Source organism: Pezoporus wallicus, unplaced genomic scaffold, assembly GCF_028554395.1.
Source record: "Pezoporus wallicus isolate ANWC-B61680 ecotype Strahan unplaced genomic scaffold, APGP_CSIRO_Pwel_v1 contig_10431, whole genome shotgun sequence".
NCBI lineage: Eukaryota > Metazoa > Chordata > Aves > Psittaciformes > Psittacidae > Pezoporus > Pezoporus wallicus.
In genome coordinates this window covers 1,647,377-1,664,268 of record NW_026635891.1, presented here as the reverse complement: position 1 = coordinate 1,664,268, position 16,892 = coordinate 1,647,377, and the positions used below count along the sequence as shown (strand labels likewise).

The 16,892-nt window shown below is 45.3% G+C and overlaps 1 protein-coding gene across 2 annotated transcripts in view; it reads left to right on the top strand.

Moving 5' to 3' along the window:
- Positions 1-16,130, top strand: part of LOC130593374 (gamma-aminobutyric acid receptor subunit beta-4) — a 72,228-nt gene extending 56,098 nt beyond the window's left edge. Inside the window, exons 5-9 of one of the 2 annotated variants that reach the window (XM_057398448.1) lie at positions 2,988-3,070; positions 7,255-7,392; positions 9,058-9,210; positions 11,993-12,237; positions 12,730-16,130. In XM_057398448.1, the coding sequence (XP_057254431.1) occupies positions 2,988-3,070; positions 7,255-7,392; positions 9,058-9,210; positions 11,993-12,237; positions 12,730-13,107 (997 nt within the window). In that variant the 3' untranslated portion in view covers positions 13,108-16,130. Of the gene's footprint in view, positions 1-2,987; positions 3,071-7,254; positions 7,393-9,057; positions 9,211-11,992; positions 12,250-12,729 lie in introns of both variants that reach the window. The other variant, XM_057398446.1, reaches the window with a different exon arrangement.
- The last annotated feature ends 762 nt before the right edge of the window (positions 16,131-16,892 follow it).

Below are 16,892 nucleotides of genomic sequence, written 5' to 3'. Positions count from 1 at the left end.
CAAGGTCACTGAGGAGCCTGAGTTTTGCTTCCATTGCCCTCTGGCTGTGAGAAATGTGTGGAACCCCTCATCCCTTTGAGTCCCACCTGCCCATAGTCACAGCCACCAAAGGAGATAGAGAAATCTCTTGACCTAAGTGCAAGTGAATGTTGGGTCAGTCACAAGGGCCATAGGTGGACCTTTCACCAACAGTGGCAGGTGCTGTGCTGTGGGTCACTCGGGGACCACAAGCAGGGTACAGCAAAGGGAAGCTTGTGTCCAGGATGCTTTTTGACATCTGAAGTCTGAAGAATTAAACACCCCCTTCCTCTCTGGGATGCCGCTAGCTTTATCCCAAGTAGAGCTGGTTCATCAGAGTTTAGGAATCCCACAGGCAGGACCTGAGCTGAGCCTGGTGCCCCAGGCCACCTACCCCTCACATCTTGTCATGTTGCAGGAGTCCCACATCCATGTGGTCCTGTGGTGCTGGCGTTCCTGGGCTTGCCAGGCACACCTCACTGTGGGTACTGCTCCACAGCTGACCTGCTCCAGACGGGTGTTTCCTGGCGTGTGGCTCTGCAACTTCTACTCTGAAAACAGAGCAAATCCTTCAAACTACATGGTCCCAGCTCTCACCTGCCTAAGGAGCATTATAAGGGCAGATTACCTGCAGGTAACTGAGGTATCTCTGGAGGATGCTGAACTATACAGTGCAGATACGCCTGCCCTTTAATGGGAAAAAAAGAGAAATTGTGTGCCTTTTGAGGACAGATGCCTTCTTAGTCTTGTTTATCTCCTTTTTGTCCTACCTGTGCTGAGGCTCTCTTCTTTTTGAACCAGCAGGGCTAAATTCTGCCCTGATGTAAATCTCTGCTGAGATAAATTGGTGTGATCTTGCAAAAATCATTGGAGTAGCTCTGGATTTATGCTGGCTGCTACTGTGAGCAGGATTTGGCGCATGGAGTGTGGTAGCCATAGCTCACTGTGTCGTGCTCTGCATTTCCAACCAGCACTGCAGGTGATAAGCAAATCCTGGCAAGAGGGTCCCTCTCAAACCAGAAAAGGCTTCCTTTGGATGTCCTTTGTGGGGCCAAGTTAACCAGCCAGGCTGCAGTTTTGGGGTGGACACTGTGGAAAGGTTTTAGCCAGCAGGGTTGCACAAATGGAGTGGAAAAATGTCATTTTTGCATCTTGCACTTTGCGGAAAACAGGAAAATGCGTTTGTAACTGCTATTTCCCATGGGTGCAGTACTATACATATATATATATATAGTATATGCCTTGTGCAGCAAAGGGGGATGAGTCATGCCCGTGAATGACTCTTTGGTCTCGGTGCCTGGCCAGGACAGACTCTACACCTGCCACTTTGGGCAAGGTGCAGCTTCCCCCCAGGGATGCTTCAGGTCTGTGTCTCCACTGTGCTCTCCTGTGCCCACCTACCCTGTCCATGAGAATGAGGTATTGTGTTTCCAGCAGCCTTCCTAGGGGTGCCAAGCTGGGAGGCTGTAATACCGATGCATGCAATCCCAAAGCCATGGTGATAATATTTAAGAGCTTCATGTCCCGTTATCCTTCTCCCCCCTCCGAGATTTCTCCTCCACCCCAACCGCATTACAGATAAAAGGGTTAGGAGCTCACTTGGGCCCCCTGCCCGGAGAGAGGGCAGTTGCAATGTTGTATCTAGACTCAGTGAGGATATATATAAATTCCCTCCGTCTCTTCGGGTCTATTTATAGCACAGCAGGCAGTGGCAAAGGCTCTCCTCAAGGCTTCATCTCCTACAAACAGACTTCACAGACAGCAGAGAGATAAATTTAGCACACGAGATTTCTTAAAGAGCCAGCAGCTCTGCGGGGCTGCTCGCCTGCCCTGTGCAGCCCCTGCCCTGGTATCCATGGGATGATGCTGCCCCACTGGGGGTGCTTGTCCCCCCTCCTTTTTACCCCACCCTTTCCAATTTTCTGTCCAGCTTCATCCATTCTCTCCCTCTTCCTGGTCTCTTTTTTCTGCCATTGGTGGTTTTTTTTCTCTTTTTTTCTCCCCTTTTTTGCTGGTTCACCATCTCATCCTCTCCGCTTTCTTGCTTTTCCTTTTTTCCCCCTCCCTTTTCTCTCTGCCAAGCCACAGGGCTCAGAAGATAAAGCTTTCTTGTTAACAGTTCACTGGTTATGCCTACATAGTAAAAAAATGTGTAGCTTGATTAATGCCTTCCAGATGGTTAATTGAAAAAAAAGGAGGGGGGGAATGCACCAATCTCTCCCCCATCTTCAGTACTCTGCGCACATACATCGCACAGGAAGAAAACTGCATTAAGGAGTAAGGGCAGTAATATATTTGAGAAACAGGGGCAGTCTGTTAACGTTGCCAAGCTGGTGAGTTAGATGTGGATTTGCTCTGTCCCTGCTTCATGTCCTCTTCCTGCACTTGTGGGGTCTGGGCTTTTGGATTTGGCAGTGCCAAAGTGGGTGTGATGGAGAGGGCATGGGTGGAGGGGAGAAGGCTGTAGGTAGGTCATTGGGGCAAATCAGGAGGAAAGGTGATGAGGTCAGCTATTCTTCTCCATAGGTCACTGCTGGGTGATTTAATCAATACCTGTTTGGTTTTATGGGCATGTATTGGCAGTCTCCCTATTACAAACTGACATGCCTCTCTTATTCCCCGCTCTGCCTACTTCTGGTTTCTTTGTCTCTCTCAAGGGAGAGACAGAGGAGGAACACAAATCCCTCCCCACCCTGTTAATAGAGATACTGCCTTGCTGACGTGAGTCACGAAGGGTTTATGCCATACAGTTGAGGTTGAGCAGCATCCAGCCCCCCGCCCCGCACACCTCCCACCATGGATCTCCCTGGTTTCCAGGGAAACAGCAGCCCCAAATGCTGCCTGACTTTCACGTCTGCCTTTCATTTCTCCTTTTTCTCATTTTCTTTTTTCTTTTCTTTTTTTTTTTTTTATTTTATATTTTTTAAGGAAAAACACAACTGATTTTTTCTTCTCCCTTCCCCTTTTAGGATCACGACCACAGCCGCTTGCATGATGGACCTGCGGAGGTACCCCCTGGACCAGCAGAACTGCACACTGGAGATCGAGAGCTGTGCGTATGCCTCATGCCCATCCTCTGCCACCTGGGGTACCTGATGCCACCCAGTCCAACCCACAGCATCCTGCTCCTGGGATGCCTCCCAAGTGTTTTATGGGCTACCCCTCCTGCAGCAGCACCAGGGTCCCTAATTCAAACTCCATCCTGAAGGGACCTTGTGTGTGAAATGCCCAGGACAACAGAGCTCTAACAGCAGGCTGGGCATTAAAATCACTTTCACCCTCAGAAGGGGGGTGGAAGCCTAACAAATCCCTGAGAGTCTACCCTCACTCATGGCTGGCCCTGCTCTGCTTGGGAAATGGGAACCAAGCCCTCCCGCACCTGGATCTTCCCTTGGCTCTTATGGAAAATCTCTTCCAACCGTGCTGGTGGAGGAGGTCCGGCTCTCCCTCATAAAAATGCACTGCAGTATCCCCACAGGAGCAGTCCAGAGCAGCAGATCTCACTGTAATGATGATGCAGTTTCAGCAGTGATTATCAGAGAATTGCTTTCTTCATAAAAGAGGTCCCACGGCATCCATAGCTGGAAGGTGCCGTGCCGCCTCCCAGCCCTGCCTGTGCCTGGGAGCCCCCTTCCTGCTCCCGCTCGCTCGGGTTGCTCGGGATGCACAGCACTTGGTGTGGCGGGTAATGGGATGTAAATTAGGTCCTGCTGGAGGCACTAATGACATGTCATTTCTGGCACTCCTTAGCATTTTGAGAATAGTTTACCGTACAACCAAGAAAACAGAAGGCAGAGAATTACCCACAGTTCCCCACGTTGTGATTTTGTTCTTAATGGGACATGTCAAGCCAATTTGTTAGTCAAAGCTATGTTTCCTTATGATATTTCTAAGATCCATGCTGAGATGAAGAGATTCAATAGTTTCCTTCCTCAGAGCTTTTGTCTCTTACACACTTGCACGTTCGAAATCTGCAGGGCTCCATTTTGTTTCCTTCCAAGTCCACGCAGCTCTGGAATAACAGTCCTTTTATGCTGGCATACAAATATTATATATTAAAACCCCAAAACCCCAAACCCACCAAAATAGCCCTTTCATGGTACAGAGGTGCTGGATTTGGAAAGCAGCAGCAGACAGCTGGGGTCTCCTTCTCCACTGTAGCTCAGGACACTTACCTGCAGGAGATGAGCCAGTGCTGGTACTGCTTGTTGATCCTATCCCTTCATCCCACAAATCGTCCTTACTCCATACCCCTGCCTAGCTGTGTGCCAGGATTCAACAAAAACCCTGATGAGGCAGGCTGCAAACAGGCCGTTAATCTGACATTTTAAGATGTCATATCAACACTTTATGATATTCCAGGTTGTAATGCCTTGTCTTTGTGCAAGTTCTTTTGCTTTTTAAAAGTAAAATGGAAATCTGGTTTTCTTTTTAAAGCTAGAAATCAAAGCAAAGCATTTATTTATAGACTGAGCAACCTTTCCCTTTCGAATCACTTTAAAAAATGGCTTCCTGAAAAACATGTTTGATTTCATATTGCGTAATGCCATAATAGAAAAAAAAGATACAGAAAAGGGTACCCCATACCAGCAGGTCATGGAATAAATGGAATAGAGCTGGTTAACTGCGAGATAGCCTAAAATTAGTTACTGTAATTTGGCATTTTCATTGCAGATCAGGAAGCAAATTTGAAGTCACTGCTTTTAAATATGTGGATGATGAAGATGGCAGTCCACATGGCTTACTTGCTGCATCTATGAATACCTCTTGATCTGAATGCATCCAGAATTCATTTGGATGCAGCTAAATGCAAAGGTCTGTGCCTGGGTGCAGGAGCACAGGCTGCCACTCTGAGGGACTTGTACCCCCATGGGTATTGACCTGGGGGAATGATAAAGGGATGGCACCCCAGAGCATCGCTGCTGGAGGGGCTATAGGAAGGCTCTTCTAAAGGGCTGGAGTGAGTCTTGGTTATATAAAGCAGGGAGCCATGAATCAGAGCAGGGCATCAATTAGCCTCTGAATACATTGCTGGTGATCTGGGGAAAGGGGCTCTGTCTATGTTTGGGTGTGAAAATAAAGAAAGGAAGTTGAGAAATCAGAAGAGGTTGAGAAAAGATGCTGGAAAGTGGTTCAAGGGCTAGAGCAGATGTTTTGCAATGGGAAACCTCAATAGCTCAATCTGATTTGTTTACTGCAAAGGAGGTAGAGAGGTGACTTGTTTACAGGCTGGGCGCACCTCTGCAGAGGGGGAGTGCTGGGTGGAAAGGGCTTGGTAACCTCCTCGACAAATTCGGAACAACCACCAGAGTCTGAAAGTCTGAGCCAGATGAATTCAAATGTAAAATCGTACACAATGTTTTCGACTGAGAGTGTTTGGTCTGCTGGAAGCAACCAGCTGGAGGAGTGGCTGTTTCTTGCTGCTTGCCACACTTGGTCTTGGTGCTCTGGGCGAGATGCTGCAGTTTCCCCTTCACAGATGATGCAAATACCAGGTCCTGTGCACAAAGCTGGGGTACTTGAGGCAGTGCAACACCCTGAGGTAGCCCAATGTCTGTGACAGATGACATGATAACCTAAGGGTCCTAAATCTCTGTGGGCTCATAGGTGTGGGTGCTTTACCACTCACTGCCATGGGAGCAGGGTCATGCCATGAGATGAGGAGGTGGAGCCCTGGCTTGGCTGTTTTACATCAGAAGCAGATCTTGCATGGCATTTGGAAGATCATTATTATTTCTTAGCACCCATGAATAAGCGCAGTAATGACTGAGAGCACAGGATGTGGGTTTGGAGGCTACACAGTCATCAAATAATTCAGTTTGGGAAGAGACCTCCGGGTGTCTCTAGTCCAGACCGCAGCTCAAAGCAGGGTCAGCTATGAGATCAGACCAGGTTTCTCATCTCTTTCTCCACTTCTTACACCACCCTCAAAGGTTCAGCTCTGATCTGTGGTATCCCTTGGCTCTTAAGGCTGGGTAGAAGAACATCTCCTCCATGGTACATTCAACAACCCATCATTCCCCAGATCCCACTGGTGCTGGTTTTGGTGCTCTTGTGGCTGTTATCCTTGCTAAGTATCACGAGCCAACTGTCTCTCTGCTGCAAGGGCTTGTGGACAAGGCTGCCATGCTGCAGTGCAGGCTGTGAATTAAAGTGGTCTATGGGCATAGGTGAAGTTCATGCTCTAAAGGAAGCCTTGCACTGTGCCATACCAAAGCCTGTACATATATTACTGCTTCTTTGCACACAGAATTTCTCCTATGCAGGTCTGCACTTTGCTTAGATTAAGAGGCCACCCCTTGTGAAGCAATAGCCACAGTGCTTCAAAACCCAGCTTGCCACAAGCGGCATTAGTTCTTAAGTGGAGATGAACCCTTGCTCACAAAGGCAATGGGCAAGGCTGTAAACATCACACTGATGGGAAGGGAGTTGTTTGATTTCATCCTCTGGGCCTCATTCCCTATAAGTCTAGAACATCTCAGGAGTCTTTCTCTTGGGACTGTGGCTCTGGGCTCCTCAGCACTTCCACCTGTCTGGCATGTATAGGTTGGTAAGATGCTGTACCCTTGACTGAGTTGAGACATACATTCCCCCGCAACATATGGGAAGAGTATGTGTTACCAGCCTGACTCCCTATCTTCTATTAGCACTTTTTCAGCCAGCACACGGTAAAAGCAACCCCTGATCTCAGAGACTCTGCTCCAAATTTTGACTGATGGTACCTAGAAGAAGGAGGTTTTCTCATGTTCAATTTTCTTTTCAGCTGCTGTTGTGGATCTTTTTCTCTCTGGGAATGTTTAATACCTAGATGCTCTGTTTACCTTGTCCCCACCGGAATGTGTTGTGTGATCTCCCCCTTCTGGTAAAAGGAGGCAGGTTTTAAAAACCAAAATGCCGTGTTTGGTGCATTTGACAGGCTTCCGATGCACAAGTCCCTGTCATATCAGCAGTGGAGATTATTGAGTGGCGAGTCAAGGCCTGGCCACTTCTCACCTTTTTCGAGTGAATTCTAGCCAGAAGTGGGAGCTCTGACTACTTTTTTTGTCTTCCCCTGGGGACTGTACTGCCAAGCTCAGCTGAAGAAGAAAAGTACGTCAGCAGGGAGGAGCTATGCCTGCTATCTGATGGTGTGGGGCTCCCTTTGGATCCTCTTCCAGATAACTTAGTGAAAATGGGGGTGTTACCAGCTCCAGCTTGTCAGCTTAGTTCTCACTCTGTGCTTCTTCATCTCTGCAGATGGTTACACGGTTGATGACATTGTCTTCTTCTGGCAAGGAAATGATTCTGCTGTCACGGGGATGGAGGTGCTAGAGCTGCCCCAGTTCACCATTATCGAACAGAGGCTGGTCAGCAGGGAAGTGGTCTTTACCACCGGTAAGTCTCTGCTGAAGGGATGCCATGGAATGTGCAAACCTTTTGCTGATCAGCATCAGTGTGGTTGCTCCCCTGCTTCAGATGCTGAGGCATTAACTTAGGATCTAGGCTTCAGCTTAGGGTCACATTCATTTGGAAAAGAGGCATTTTCTGTGCTCAACAAATCATCAAATTTCTTTTGGTTTGAGTTTTTTTGGGGTTTGGTTTGGGTTTTTTTTAGGGTTTTTTTTTTTTTTCTTCTTCTCTTCAGACATTTCTGGGAACATTTTTTTTTTGCTGCAGTTGTTTTCATTTCTTAGTCAGAACAGTCAAAACACCAACCGAGCTCAAACCAGAACCTCTTTAGAAGATTCTCAGCCTTTACCTTATCATGTGGTTTTCAACTTGCTCCCAGAGCTACTGTAGGTGCAACAGTAAGCATAAGAATATATCAGTTGAAAAGCAAGTGGTCTGTGATAGGATGCAAACCCATCTGTGCATGGCAATTAAAAGATCTGGAGAGAATACCTTGGACGATTCACATACTGCCAGTTGGAAAGGTGGAAGGGTTTGGATTTTGGTTGCTGTCTTCACTTTGATCTGGCACGGAGTTCACTGCCAAAACAGCATGCCACACACCTGCTAAATAGGACAATTTTTGAAATGCCATGAAATCACAGCCTGAGTCTATCAGCAGTGGTGGCAGATGGTGATGTTGCTACAATAGCGCCTCGGGGGCATCATGGGAGCAGGGTGTCATTGCACTGGTGATCTAGAGACCTGCAACAAGAGGTAGTGCTCCTCCAAAATAAATTTGCAGTCTAAATAGGTAAGACCTTCATGGAAAGACTGATGGAATACTGTGTTCAAGCTATGCAAATGGCATATAATGTTGAGAAAACATGACCTTCTTTTTCCTAGTCTACTTCCTTGGTCATTAAAGACTGTCTTGTTATTTTCACTGCCAACCCATGATTACACCCATGTTTCAGGCTGCTGTGTTGCCTAGGGGAAGGAGGAATGACTTGGACTTTGGTTCACAGCCATAAGAGAGGTCCTGCTTTGTTCCTGTCAGAATGACCCTGATGCAATGAAAGAACTGTAGAAATATCAGTGTCCTCATTAGGTTTGGAAAAAGATTAGGAAGAAGTTGCAACAACTTGGAAAGAATTAAGAAAGACCTAGAGATTAACTAACAGTACTCTATTTGCATATGAATTTACCCAGTCTGACCATAACCCATTTTTAGAACAGCTAGGGAAAAATATGATTCAGATCTTCATTGCTGTTTGGAGGCAAAGTTAGCACATGAAACATTAGAAAATCATCTCACTGCATCTAGATATGGGGTTAAAGTCTCTTGTGTAAGCCTGTGTCAAATTGGCACACACTATTATAGCATTTTCAGTACTGAACAGACATTCTCCAGTGATGTTTGATATAATAATGTATTTTATGTAGAGTTTCCTTTCTTCTTAATATTCTGAGCCATCTGAGCAGACTCTGAAGAGCCCCCATCTAAAAACTGATGAGTCTGCATAACTAAAGGAAAAAAAAGAAATTTCTTATTATCCCTGCCTCTTGACAGCATTTTCCAAATAAAATTTCAATTTCTAACCTAAGCTCTTACCATAAATACAGCCTTTTCCTCCTCTCAAACATCTCCCTTTAATACCTCATTGACAGGTTCATATCTGCGCTTATCCTTGAGTTTCCGGATTAAGAGGAACATTGGTTACTTCATCCTGCAGACTTACATGCCATCTATTCTCATCACCATCCTGTCCTGGGTCTCCTTCTGGATCAATTATGATGCTTCTGCTGCACGAGTGGCATTGGGTATGTACCTTTTCTTTTATATGTTGTAGAAGGTGCTTTTTTGAGGGAGATCAGCTAGGACATCTGTAAGAAAATACTCCTTTTTCATGAGGTAGCAGCTAAGAAAGCCACATAGGACTGTTAAGCTTGTCACCCCAAAAGAATTACATTTTTTTCTGAAAGCAAATTTTTATCCAGAAAAGCTGCTTTTTCTGTTCAGAAGTATCAGTACTCCCCAAGCTTCCATCTGTATTATGTGAATCAGTATAAGTTCTCCCATGAATTTCCCTGGGTGCAAGTTTAAACTCTATAACAAAAGCACAAATGGTCGTAGCTTCTTGTACATGTAAGACTATGACATGCCATGAGCCCACCAGTTCCTTCACTCTGCTTTGTACTTGTTTTCTTAAGAGAAATCTGGGCACCTCTTGGCCAATGGGTGTGCCAGGATCAGTTAGTTGGATGATGAATGCTGAGGGTGGGTGGCCAAAGAGTAGGAAAGATGGTGAGTGAATGGCTAAAAGATGAAAAAAAGCCATAAAGGAAATGGCATTACACGTTTTCATGATAGTTTAAGCCCCATACAGACACTTTTCGTAGCTGAAGACCTTCATAACCAAGGCAAATGTGGCACAGTAGTTAAAGTCTGAGTTCTTAAGCACATGTTCCCCTAAATAGGAATGTTTTCCTAAAAGAGGAAATAAATGAAGTCTTTTAAGCAACAGAAGGGAAATGGGGGTGGATTGCAGTTGAGGATTTTGGAGAAGGAACAGGAAAAAGGGGGGATGGCTGGCATATGAGAATGGGGCTGTGCAACATGTTGGAAAGTTCAGAGGAAATAGGAGAGCCAAGGAGGGAGAAGGATTTCATCTGTGAGAGGGAAACAGCTTGGAGAGGCAATCAAGCACAGGTAGAGGCCAGGTCCTGCAGAAAAGGTTGGGGGCTTAAATTGACTCTAGGAGAAGACAGAGCTTGAGAAGACTCAAAGGAGGGATGTTCTATACAATGATATAAAATAGATGATTTGGCTGTGCTTGCTTGGAGAGGCTGAGCAGGGAGGCAGGGAGGGAAAAACGACAACATGGTAAATTAAAAAGGTAAGTTGCACTGACAAGAGTATAATCACTGAGGGAAGAAAAAAGAGACCACGGCAGACATTGCTGGCACAGTGAAAGCACAAGCAGAAGGATGGACATGAGATGCACAGCTGTTGAATTTATGCTGACATCTGGATTCAGAAGAGAAGACAGAAGAAAAACATTGTAGATCAGAGCTGTAACAGCTCTCCCTGAACTATTCCTGACAGCTCTCTATATAACTTGTCCTTAAAAAGCTTCAAAGAAGGAGACTCCACAGCCTCCTCTGGGCTTTATCTGCAGGTTTGCCTGCTTATTCAATCAAAAAGCTCTTCTTTGTCCAAAGACTCCATTGCAACTTGTCCAGTTCTTAATGGAGATGTGGGTAACATTCTATTCCACCTTTCTTTGCCCCAGATTTCTGGATATTTAGACTACTGTCTAAATATAGACAAAATAATATATTCTGTGAGCAAAAATATATCTCACTTCTGTTTACTCTTCTGTGAACTGAAGACTATTAGTTCTTCAAATCTTTAATCTTTTATCAGGAATGACACTAAAGAGTCCATGAGGGTGAAAAGGAAACAGGACAAGCAGAGGTCCAGGATGCACAAGGAGGTTTGAGAGCCATCACTGTAGAGGTAGGGCTGAGACCAGAATAGCAAATTAAGGTCATGGAGATGAAGAGAGCTGCCAAAAGAGAGATGAGGAGGAGGGACACTAGAAGAAAAGAGAACACCAAGGTAGTAAGAAAAGCAGGACAGCTGAGCTAGAGAAGTCAGAAAAGAAGATTAGGTTGAAGAGGGAAAGTTACTGTGCCCAAAAGAAGCATGAAGGCTCATTGCCATCTTAATGAAGTTGGCAGAAGACTGTCAAAGAGACAGATCTGAGGCCACTCTGACAGTCCAGAGAAGGAAGGAGGCTGAGAAGAAATCGAGGAAGACTGAAGCAATGAGAGTAATTATGGTGCACCAGGCTCTTGGAGACTGAGTAGATGGGGAAAATGTGTTCAGTGAGACCAAGAAATGTTTATTTAAGGTGCAGGAAATATGAGTTAGACGTAACAAGGAGAGCATGAGAACCATGTATAGAGTGGTTCAATTATAATCTATACCTCTATAGAGTGTATAGATTACAATTGAAGTAGTGAGTGGTAAAGCTGGTGAGAGGAAGGTGGGAATTGATGGGGTCAAGGATGCAGACAGAAGCCTATGATGTAGGCACAGAAAGAAAGCACCATGAAGAGGGAATCTCTTCACTCTATCTCCTATTCATGGCATTGGAAAGACACAGCCAATTATAAATTCATGTCAAGGATACTGAGGCATTCAGTAGCGTGTAGGGAAACCTGATGTGTTCATGAAGTAGAAAAAAGGGAGAAGAGGCTGGGAGAGACTGAAAGCAAAACTGAATGTTTCCTACCATGTTGAGGCAAAGAGGGAAGATCAGGGAGGATTTAAAGGACCAAGGTCCAGAGGATATTTGTGCCCATCATCCTGATGATACTCAGCTTTGACATTTTCTCCCACTTGTCATCTGGTTTGTAGTCTGCAGTGATTTGCACTGGACAGCTGGGCTAAAAATAATGGAACTTTTCTTCCCAGCTGCACTGATCCCATCCTTTCTGAGGCTGTCCAGCTGGGAGAAAAGGGTAGGGTAACTGAGGCTGGCATTTCAGGAAACCATCCCACCTTCATAACTGAGCACCTACCCTCTCCTTACAGGGGTCACCACGGTACTTACAATGACTACCATCAACACCCATCTGCGGGAGACTCTCCCAAAAATCCCTTACGTCAAGGCTATTGATGTTTATCTCATGGGCTGTTTCGTCTTTGTGTTCCTGGCACTCCTGGAGTATGCTTTTGTCAACTACATATTCTTCGGGCGAGGCCCCCGGCAGCAAAAGAAACAGAGTGAACGGATTGGCAAGGCCAACAATGAGCGCCACCGTTACGAGGAGAAGAGGGTGAGAGAGCAGGTTTGTCCCCTTCTTTCGTTGTGGCAGGAAACCTCAGACTCCACTGTTCATTCAGTCCCGGGTGAGCTGTGGAGCAGCCTTTCTCATCACAAGAGATCAGTTCCACTTCCCCTGTCTGGTGATTACTGGGAATGTTTTTCTCCCTGATCATTTTCTCGTCATCCTCAAGCCAGTCTCATCAAGACAATCCTCTTGCATAGAGCAGGTGTACCCAGATGTACCCATGTGGCTTTTATTTCTACCGTGTTGGGCAAATCATACTACCCAACTCAAAAGTTTGCTGCAAGCACACGTGGCTAGTCCTTTGACTCCAGCACTGGTGGGACCACCTTTTCAAATGCAAAAGTCCAGGTTCAGAGCTCACAAAATGACCCTGTCACTAGTATTGCTATGAAGAAAACAGCTCCCTGAGGGTGTGTCCGTGTGTGCTTTGTACACAGGATATGCCCCCTACCTTTTTGTCTGTCTTCCCTGTTGTAGGTTGACCCTTACGGTAACATCCTCCTCAGCACTCTGGAGATGAACAATGAGCTGCTGGCCACAGACATGATGAGCAGCGTTGGCGACTCTCGAAACTCTGTCATGTCCTTCGAAGGCTCAGGAATCCAGTTCCGCAAGCAGCTGGCCTCTCGGGATGGATTTGGTCACCACCCAACCCTGGACCGCCACGGTCCGCTGACCCACCATGCTGCAGCCCGCAACCGTGCCAACAGCCGTCTCCGCCGGCGGTCATCTAAGCTGAAGCTCAAAATCCCAGACCTGGCAGATGTCAGCACCATTGACAAGTGGTCACGAATCATTTTTCCAATCACCTTTGGATTCTTCAACCTTGTTTACTGGTTGTACTATGTAAATTGATGCCTGCAGCCTCTGAGAGAGATAGGGACAGACACTCAGACAATGACAACACAGGAGTGTTGTGGTCTTTTGGGTTTGGGTTTTACTCTTTACTATCATTATCATTTATTCCTTTGATTCATTAGATTTATTCTAAGCTTACTCTTCTCTTTTCAGCACATGTAGAACCACGGAGTGTGTGTTGGGGGGGTAAGGGAGAGAAGGGTATATGGGAGGGGTTTTGGTTTCAGGGAGGGATGTGTTTGCCTTGATTTTGGTTTCCTGCTGAAGGACTTCAACCATTGTAAAAAAAAACCAAACAAACAAAACCACAAAAAAAAAGAACACTCAAAAAATCAAAAAAAAAAAAAAAAGGAAGAAAAAAAAGAGAAAAAAAATGACATAAAAAAAAAAAAGAAAAAACACACAAAAAACAAGAAAAAGTTTTAAAAAGGGGGGAGGGAGATTTAAAGAAATTGAGTCAAAAGCTGGTGGGGTGATAGGTTATCTTGGCTGTGCTCACTAATGCGCTATCCTCACTTCCATTTCACTACTGAATTTCATCTTTCTCTACTCAGTGTTGTTATATTTTTTTAATCTTTCTTCTGTCACTGCTCTTAACCCCTTCATATTTATCCTTTCATGGATTCATGAGACGGCGGGGGTTCATTCTCATGCTATGAGATTTCTCTTTTCTTTTTCTCTCTCCCTCTCCCTCTCTCTTGCTTACAAGCCTAAAAGAATCTTTTAAACCAACAAATAAAAAAGAATATTTATTTTGGAAGAGCTGGGAAGGGGGGAGGACAAGGCAATTATTTGGGAGGGAAGGGGCAATGTGGGGTTATGGGAGGGGGGGAGCGAGGAGGGAGCTTATCAAAAACAAAGGCACATTTGCAAGTTGCCTTTTTCCACCTTCAGGAGTTTGCAAACTGTTTTTCCTGTATGAGTGCGTGTGTGCGTGCGAAGCATCTGTGTGCGTGTATGTGCGCATGTATGTAGACACGGATGTGTGCGTGCAAGCATGTTTTCTGGGGAGGGGAGCTGGGGAGGGGGGTTTTGTAATGTCTTTTGTAGAAAGAGAACACAGATGACATTTAACTGGCAGTGTTTTGGGGGAATAGCAGGGTTTTGTTTGTCCACTGCAGCTTTGTGAGGTTGGAGGTCGGAGTCTCAGCTCGCATTAAAGACAGAGCTGGGGAGGTAGACTGTGCAAATATATACTTGTTGAGGAAAGAGAGGGTTTTGGGGGTCAGCATCAGGACAGCGCTGCTGTTCACTGCTGGCATCTGATCTCTCATAGACTAAGCTGATTCAGCCCTGAAAGGAGGGGTTGTTCCCAATCTTTCCCACCCTGCATCTTTCTTACTGAGTTTGGTGAGAAAGGCAGTTGCAGGACTCTGAAAACTCAACCCTTCCCCCCATACCTGTTCCTTGTGCCAGACAAGGGACTTCACACTCCAGCCCACTGAGTGACCATAGCCTACGGCAAGGTGCTGGAAAGGGTGGTTGTCATTTAACTTTGTGCTTTGGAATGAAAAAGTCTGGAAATTATAGCTATCCCCTTTCCTAAGGAGTTCAGAAGCAAACTATGGGCTGGAACCCTCTGATCTGTACTGCTTCTATCAGGCCTTGCTTTATTTCTGTTAATATATGCGGAGTGTAGAGAAGAGCACCCTGTGTCCCTTCTTGCAGAAGATGTAACTAAGGATGCTGTAGAGTTCCATGCAGCATCATCCTGCTGGAAGAAAACAGTCTTCAAAGCCTGGGCAGGGTGAAGCTTGCAATGAAAATCCTGAGCTTGTCAGTGCTTATGGAAGCCCCTAAGTCTGCAGCAGCTTCCAGCCACTGGTGCTCATTATAAAGGTACAGAAGGGTAACTAACATGGCCTTGGACAGCAAGGTCAACTTTTTCCAAAGGAGCCAGTGACTTTTCAGGAAAATCACTGAATTATTGGCCACTTTGGCAATCACTGATGATTAATAATATCCCTTATAATATTAACAAAAGCCATGAAAATAATAAATTCACAAGTGCAAAACTTTAAAACTAGGGTCATTCTGCCATTCCTGGAGTAAAGATGAGAACCTTGTTCTTACCTGTTGGAGGTTTTTACATACCAGACACACACACTGCCTTGAATCCAGCCGTACCTTTATTTTCCTGCTAGCATTCCCTTCTTTTTTCCTTGATTCTCATTGTTTGGGTGAGCAGAGTGATCCTCTGAGACTAGGGAAAATCCTGTTTTTCAGATGACAGATGCATCTAATGCACATCTTTTCATTCATGCATTCATTCATTCATTCATTCATTCATTTATGTCTACAGAAAATGTGAACCATTCATTATAGGCCTGAGCTAGTAGCACTGAAGTCATGAAAAGTTTTGCCTTGACTTGGATGAAGCAAGATCAGGGCTCATCAGAGTAATAAGTATTGTTATTTTTATATCAGTAATGTGTCTTACGCATTTTCTACTAACAGAATCCTAAGAAATAGGGCATCCATCCTTCTCAATCACTCCCAATCTCTGTCTCTCCCTCTCATGTTCATGCATGCACACATTTGGTCCAGGCCTCCTTGGACTCACCAAGGTTTTAGCACAATTGTTAAATCAGACTATTTCCAGCTGTCCTGCAGAACAGTCTCTTGTTGGTTTCCATATTCAAGAGTGATGCTGTTGAAAATGGGTTTTCCCAATATTGTTATAGCTTATGTTCTAGATGGGTCTATATAAGTCTGAAAAGTGAATGGAGCTGGATGATAGTGTTGGATTGGGTGATTTTGTTTACCCTATACACAGGAAGTTAAAGACTGGCCAATGGAGAAACTTACGCTTTCTAGTGGAATTCTATTTGGAAATGGCTTTTAAAGGTCTTAATGGAAGCCATAAAGTTGTGTTTTATGACATCAGCAGTATAATGTAGGTGGATATATGCATGTCAGATGACTGCAGTTTCCTGATGGAGGCTGCCTATCAGCAGGTTCAGTTTTCAAGGGGAGTCTAACCAGCTGATTGATGAATAAATACAATATCTAAACACTTACCCTTTATATATGTGATTGCAATGTAAAGGGTGGTAAGAACCAGAGAAGGGAAAAAAAGAGGCTGTTATAAGAAGCCTATAGCCATTGGAGGGAGAACAAATGGCCATGTGGTAAGATATTATGAAGCTGGGGGAGATGACTCAGGACCTCCAGTAATTTGATAGTTGTAGTAAAAGCCTGACAAATGTGTGTTAGGAATTAGAGACCTGAGAGCTCTCTCAACTGGTCCCAAAGACCAGCAGGAGCAATAGCACACAGATGATGCAAAACCCGCTATGCTCTTTGCTGCTTAGGCACTGAGCCCCACACAGAGTAGGGTCCTAACTGAGCCCATCCAGCACCCTGCAGGTACAGCCCAAGGCCTCCAGCTGGAGATCAGGCGCAGCTGGGCTGTCTTTCATATTTGAGGCTTCAATCAGAGATTGAGCCCAGAATTTCATAGAGACAATCCAAAAGCTTTCCAGGGAAAAAGCTCAGCCCAGCTTATTTTTTCACCTGCTGGGACTGGAAGCCAGACTCCTTTGCTATTGCCTCGGTTCTCTGTTGGCTGGGTTCTCTTTCTTATCAGGAGTCATCCTAGCTTCTCTCTTTGAATGTTTCTGACCTGGTATTACCAGGTCAGTTTTACTTCATAGAGTCAGTCTTAATATATTCAGACATCTGGACTATTTGGTCCTACACAATAATCTTTGCCAAAGAGTGTGAGGTCAGGACTTTTCACAGTTCAGGAACAGTCTTATGATTTCTGGTGACAGGGCAGA